The sequence below is a fragment of the Chrysochloris asiatica genome, unplaced genomic scaffold (genome assembly GCF_000296735.1).
Source record: "Chrysochloris asiatica unplaced genomic scaffold, ChrAsi1.0 scaffold00327, whole genome shotgun sequence".
NCBI lineage: Eukaryota > Metazoa > Chordata > Mammalia > Afrosoricida > Chrysochloridae > Chrysochloris > Chrysochloris asiatica.
Window position 1 is genome coordinate 1,451,715 of NW_006408845.1, and position 7,119 is coordinate 1,458,833.

Sequence of the window (7,119 nt, forward strand, 5' to 3'; positions counted from 1 at the left end):
AGTGTCATCGAGTTGGTTCTGACTCATAGTGACCCTGTATAGGTTTTCCAAGGAGACAGGAGATGGACAAAACTTCAAAGCATCAGCTATATTTCATTAGAACAAGAAGGTGAGAATAAAAAGGATATTTTCTTATGACAGAATGAATTTCAGAGGGTATGGCAGAAGGCAGAGTCGGAAAAGAAAAAAGGTTGAGAGATTAAATCAAATTAGATGATACAGAAGACATATGCTAATAATTGTTTCAGTAATAATGATGGATTAACTAAAAGTCATAGATTTGTTAAGATGATTTAAGTAAACCGAAATACAACATATAAAGGCATCAAATTTTATGGCATTTGGGGGACAATTGGGTCATCAGCTATAATTAGAGCTTCTTTCTTGGAATTGGTCCATTTGTTTATAGTGGTGAGGTTTAAGTGATGCTATGGTTTAAAGACTGTTGTTAGCTGTCATTAAGTAGAGTCCAACTCAATGGCAAACTCAGGTGTGCAGAAAACTCTTCCATCAGATTTTCAGGCTATGACCATTCAGAACCAGATCACCATGTCTTCCACGTGCCTCTGGGTGGGGTTGAACCTCAAACCTTTCAGGTAGTAGTCTAGTAATTGAATGTTTAACTATTTAAGCCAGCTAGGGACTCAAATTTAAAGGTACATCTAAAATATTTGTAAAATTATTCAAAAATGTTTTCAATGCATTGCCACACTTCTGACTCTCTATGTGTGAGGAGAAACAAAACTATTTTCATTTGCCCCGCTTTCTTTAAAGTACCTACCCAACCCACACGTCCCTCTCTAGAGGACATCCTCTTCTAGTTAAAGAGGAAAAATGAGGCCATTAGACTATATTTATCTTAAACCCCTCCACCTATAAACTTTTCTATGGTCTTCCTTATTCATTGTTCAACTTTCACATGTATATAATGTTACTGAAAATGTCTGGCTTCTGTCAGTTCTCAAACTGGTATCTTTGCTCTTGAACACTGTATAAGAGGGCCTGGGCAGCAGGTCTGCCTAAAGCAATACGTTTGATTTCTTGCCTGCTGCTCCCATGAGTGTTGATTGTAGACCTAAGTAAAACAAAGTTTTTGACAATTTCAATATTTTCTCTGTTTATCATGATGTTATTTATTGGTCTAGTTGTGAGGATTTTTGTTTTCTTTATATTGAGGTGCAATTCATGTTGAAGGCAGTGGTCTTTGATCTTCATCAGATAGTACTTTAAGCCCTTTGCTTTCAGCAAGCAAAGTTGTATTATCTGCATATCACAGGTTGTTAGAGCATTCCTCTAATCTTGATGCCATGATCTTCTTCATATGATCCAGCTTCAAGGATTATTTGCTTAGCAAAAAGACCGAATAAATATGATGGAAAAATACAACCCTGGCACACACCTTTCCAGATTTTAAACCACTCTGTGTCCTCTTGTTCTGTTCAAATGACTACATCCTGGTGTATGTATAGGTTCCTTATGAGCACAAAGAAGTGTTCTGGAACGCTCATTGCTCTCCAATGTTATCTATAGTTTGTCATGATCCACACAGTCGAAAGCCTCTGCACAGTCAATAAACCACAGAGAAACATCTTTCTGGTATTCTTCTGCATTCAATTAAGATCCATCCGCCATTAGCAATGCTACCCCTCGTTCCAAGTCCTCTTCTAAATCCAGCTTGAATTTCTGTGGATCTACTGTTGCAGTGATTTTCTAATTATATCCAGCAAAATTTTACTTGCAATGTGATACTAATAACACTGTTCAATGATTTCCACATTCTGTTGGGTCATCTCTCTTGAGAATGGGCACAAATATGGATCTCCTTCAATCGGCTGCTGGCCAGGGAGCTGTCTTTCAAATTTCTCGGCATATAAGAGTGAGTGTCTCCAGTGCTTCATCAGTGTATTGAAAGATTTCAATTCATATTCAAAGAACTTCTGGAGCCTTGTTTTTCACCAATGCCTTCAGTGCAGCTTAGACTTCTTCCTTCAGTATCACTGGTTCATGATCATATGCTACCTCTTGAAACAGCTGAACGTTGACCATTGTATCTTCCATCTTCTTACAACGCTTTCTGCATCATAATTCTTAATATTGCAAGTCGAGGCCTGAATTTTCTCTTCAGTTCTTTCAGCTTGAGAAATGCTAAGAATGTTCTTCCCTTTTGGTTTTTTAACTCCAGGTCTCTGCACATTTCATTCTAATACTTGACTGTGTCTTCTTGAGCTTGTCCTTTGAAATTTTCTATCGAGCTCTTTACTGCCTTATTTCTCTCACTGGAATAAGAGGAAAGGAATCCACAAAATGTTTGGAAATGGTTAGAAAGAAGTCCACAGTATTGTACAACGTGTAACACACACTGCAGTAGTCTGATGCAAGGGGAAAGTAAAGATAACATCCATCTGTAATTTCAATGTATAAAAGTTACTTACATAATGCTGTAACTCAGAGGTTAGCAAATTATAACTGTGGGCCAAATTCAGTCTACCAGCTATTTCTGTAAATAACTGTAGTAACACAAACATGCTCATTCATTTATGTATTGTTTGTGGCTACTCGTCACTACAATGGCAGAGTTGCACAGTTGTAACAAAAATCATATGATATACTTGGGCAATAATTAATATTCTCTAACCTGGATTGGGGAGTCCTGGTGTGGCGCTGTGGGCTAATGCATCAGACTGCCAAGTCATTTGAACTACAAGGTTGGTGGTTCAAGCTCACGAGTTGCTCCTTGGAAACCCTAGGCAGGGTTGCTATGGGTCAGAATCAACTTAACGGCTCTTAACAGCAACAACAACAACCTGGACTGGAGTTTTGGTGTGGCACTGAAGGATAAAGCACTAGACAACAAGGTTGATTTGAACCGAAGGTAGGTGGTTAAAACTCACCAGTCACTCCTCGGAAACTATACCTACACAGGGCAGCGTGCTTTGAGTCAGAACCAAGTCAACGACACTTAACTGAAACAACAAACCTGAACTGACTCTAACAAAGACAAAGTTTCCACAAAGAAAGGATGAAAAAACAAAAAATAGAAGAAAAGCTAGTGAGTAAAGAAGATGGATAACGAGGTGTATGTGTGTGGGAGGATAAAGTTAATTAGGAGTTTTTGAGAGAATGGAAAGCAATGATATTAAAACAACCAGATAAATGTTGTAAATAGAAAGAAAACAATGAATAGAGAGGAAAAAAGGAAACAAAGAAAGTGAAACTATTTTTTTAAATATGGAAAACTGCCACATTTAAAAAAGCATGGAACTATACAATTTGAAGAATGTAATAAATGCTACTTATTTGAACATGTAGAAAAGGCTGGACTAGTATAAGTTTTGCTGTATATATTGTCAACAACAAATTTTAAAAAACAACCAACAAACATAAAAAGCCTATTAGCACTGATCCTTTAAAAAATCTTGTATTTACCTATCCAAAGAGGCAAAAAGTCCAGATTTTCCTCCTACTGCACAAAGTACTTTGGGAGCACAGCGAGGTCGCGTCATCAAGACTGTCTGATGAGAGAGTCTATGTTCAGGCATAAAGTGGTACTTTAGGGCTTCATTTAAAAGATGTTTACAAGTGCGATCATCACGAATAAGATGATTTGCTTCATATAGTCTAGTGAGAAACTTAACACTCAACAATGGCAATCGCACACTGTTTAATAGTTGTGCTAAGTATTTCTGGCGTTCTTGTACATCGTACTTAATCCAAGACTCCAGGGCATAAAAAACAGTCTCTTCAGTAGCTACATTCAAACAGTCATTGGAAACAATTTCATCCAAATCAGCATGTGTTAGCTCAAAAAACTCTTCAGTCTGGCAAACAGCTTCAAAATTCTGGCATATGTACTTAGTGGCTGCCAAATAAAGGTCATGACAACCATACGTCTCTGCAAAACGAGAAATTCCAATACAATTACCAGGATCAAGCTGACTTTCAAGAAACGCACAACATTCTTTCAGGACAAGTTTTATCTGCAGTAAGTTTGCTGCTGGAAGAAGCGATTCAACTGTGTCCTGAGAAATAAAAACTGTCCCTGTATATGCATATTCAACAATGGCCTGAAGAGCAGTTTCATCAATGCACTGAAATTCAACTTCACTGTTCTCTTTTTCAGATAGGTTTCCAGTGAACATAGCTTTGAAATATGGGCTGATGCTGGCAAGTACCACTTTGTGAGCATGAATTTTAACATCACCTACTCGAAGGATGATGTCACAGAGTTCATGATGTTGACGAAGAAGATTCAAGCCTTGCAGAAGTTGTTCAGAATGTAAGTGGGTTAGGTTAGCAAGCATGTAGGTCGGGGATGTGTGGTCCATCTACAGGAGAAAAGGGAGGGGGGGAAACGTAAAGTTATTTCAAAATAATCTTGGCAATACATCTCCCCCCCCGCCCCCAAATAGCACAAAATAGATCATATTCATTAGTTTTTTGTTTTTAAATCCCTTATATTAAATACAGAGTTCTGGTGTGACACTGTGGGTTAATGCACTGGACTGCAATGTTGGTTTGAACCACAAGGCCGGTGATTCAAGGTCACTATCTCCTAGGAAACCCTATACTGGGTCACTATGAGTTGAAACCAACTCCATGACACTAATAACAACAATAACAGCAACATACTAAATACTAGATCAGAGACTTTAAGAGTTCAAAGAAATTTTAACCATCATATAACTTAACTCCTTTATTACAGATAATGAGGTCCAATACGTTACATTATATGTCCAAAACATAGGTCTCTTAACAATGAATTTTTGAATCACAAGTCTGCCAACTCTTACATTGTCTCCCTTTTTAAAATTCAAGTCTGAACAGGTACAGAGGACCCTAGGACCACCAAGAGGGAAGAGCATGAATGGACTGTAGGATCCTAACCAGAGAAGCAGCAACATCAGAGATGGAGGCAGAGGTGATGGCATGGAGACATAATAGCACTTAACAAAAACAACCAACAAAGTAGGGCAATAAGGCTCACTTATTGGCCTGGACTGAATCTGTTCAACTCTTCTTATATATTCAGATAATGCCCAATCTACTTTCCACTTTATGCTTCTAGAAGATGAAAAGAATAAAAACAGGAGAGAAGAAAAGGAATAAGGTATTAGGGAGAAGTGCAGTGCAGACCTCCGACAGTAATAACACAGAATACCACACTTACTAGGCTCAGAAGACAAGCACAGAACTCTGAATTACAGATAAAAGAATATTTAAAAGGACCAAAAGCTTACTGTTTGTGAAATTTGTAGCAGAAGCAAGAAAAGCGGCCTTTTTTGATCTGCGGCTACAAGTGGATACCAGAGTGGCCATCTTGGGTGTGATGGAGGAGAAGCAGAATCAGAGGAGTGCTCTCACCACAGAGGTCTGACCCATCATTGGAGATAACAGTGTGAACATTTTTCCTGTTCAATGGTCTCTCACTGTCTGTGCACCTTCACTCTGGTGACTAGAGGGGGTGCCTGAGCAAGTGGAATCCTCCCCACCATTGGAAGGATTCTACTACACATGTGCATGGATTTGCTCAGCAAATACCACAGTACATAGAATCTAAGAAGGGAGAGACATCAACAGGAACCACTTAAAATGGACCAGTCTCCCAAAATGACTACAGCAGACTGAACAAGGGGCGTTAAAGTCATACTCATAGTTTGCTACAGTTTTATTTTCTTATTTACTTTGTGATTACAGACCGTAGTATCCAATCTGTTTTTGTTTTTTTGCTGCTTTGTTTTTTGATTCCCCTTTTACCCTGGGGGGACTCTTTCTCTCCCTACATTACCCAAGAAGAGACAACAACTATGGTCAAGCTACAATCACACCCTATAAAATTCCACCATCCAGGAAAGAGCCAATACCAGCTGCTATAGAGTCTTGGTGTGGCACTGCAGGATAATGCGTCAGACTGCAAAGTCGTTTGAACTGCAAGGTCGGTGGTTCAAGCTCACCAGCTGCTCCTTGGAAACCCTATACAGGATCACTATCAGTCGGAATCAACTCGACGGCACTTAATAATAACAAAAACATACACCAGATAGACAGCCACCACCTGCTACAGTTACTCTGAGTTGAATAATAAGAAAAGTAAAAAGAGAAGCCCATCTCTGGTTCACATCTACCTGAAGGCAATCAGAAAGCTTAATAATACATCAACATACATTCATCTAAGTATTGAAAACACATCTAATTATTGAAGAAGCCAAGAGGCAGTCTAAAATTTCAGAACATGTCCAGAAACAAGATAGAGTAACTGAAATAAATGAGCTACAGGTAGACCTAGACTTCCTACTGGAAGGAGGGCAGGCTTTGGAACTGCCTGAGAAGGAATTCAGGAGAATGATATTGAGGTGAATCCAAATATTCTATAGAGGGGTTGAGAAAAATAAGGAAGAAATCAGGAAAGAGCTACAGGAATTAAAAAAAAAATGCATTGAAAACAATTAAAAACCTGCAAAAAGAGTTCCAAACGATTAATAATAAAATATCTGAAATGGACAATACACTGAAAGGGTAAAGGAGTAGCACTGAAGAGATGGAAGCCAGAACCAGTGAACTGTAAGACAAATCTTTCAATACTGCTAAGAAAGAAGAGCAACCAGAAAAAAAAGGATAAAAAAAATCTGAAGGAACTCTAAGATTCATGTGGGTCAACTTGAAGAATAACTTGAGAATTATTGGAATTCCAGAACAGGAAGAATCACACAAAACCACAGAGGAGCTAGCTGAAGAGCTGCTGGAAGAAAATTTCCCTAACATCCTGGAAAATGAAAAGATAAGATTCAAGAAGTTCAACAAACTCCAAGAAGGATGCACCCCAAAAGAATATCACCAAGACATATAATTTCTTGTTGTGAAGTGCTAACAAGTCAGTTCCAACCCATAGCAACCCTGTAGAGGGTTTTCGAGGAGCAGCTGGTGAGCTTGAACTGCCAACATTGCAGTTCAAACGACTTTACAGTAAGGCGCATTAACCCACAGCGCCACACCAGGACTCCAGGCATATAATAAGCTCTCCAAAATCTAAGATAAGGACAAAATCCTGAAAGCAGCTAGGGAAAAGAGAAGTGTTACTTACAAGGAAAGCAAATAAGATTAAGCTCTGATCTTTCAGCAGAA

General features: G+C 38.6%; 1 protein-coding gene across 1 annotated transcript in view; it reads right to left on the bottom strand.

The window, feature by feature from the left end:
* KLHL28 (kelch-like family member 28) overlaps positions 1 to 4,327 on the bottom strand; it is a 23,050-nt gene extending 18,723 nt beyond the window's left edge. The window contains exon 1 of the mRNA XM_006875439.1: positions 3,427 to 4,327. Within this exon, the coding sequence (XP_006875501.1) occupies positions 3,427 to 4,325 (899 nt within the window). The 5' untranslated portion in view covers positions 4,326 to 4,327. The remainder of the gene's footprint in view (positions 1 to 3,426) is intronic.
* Between the last annotated feature and the right edge of the window lie 2,792 nt (positions 4,328 to 7,119).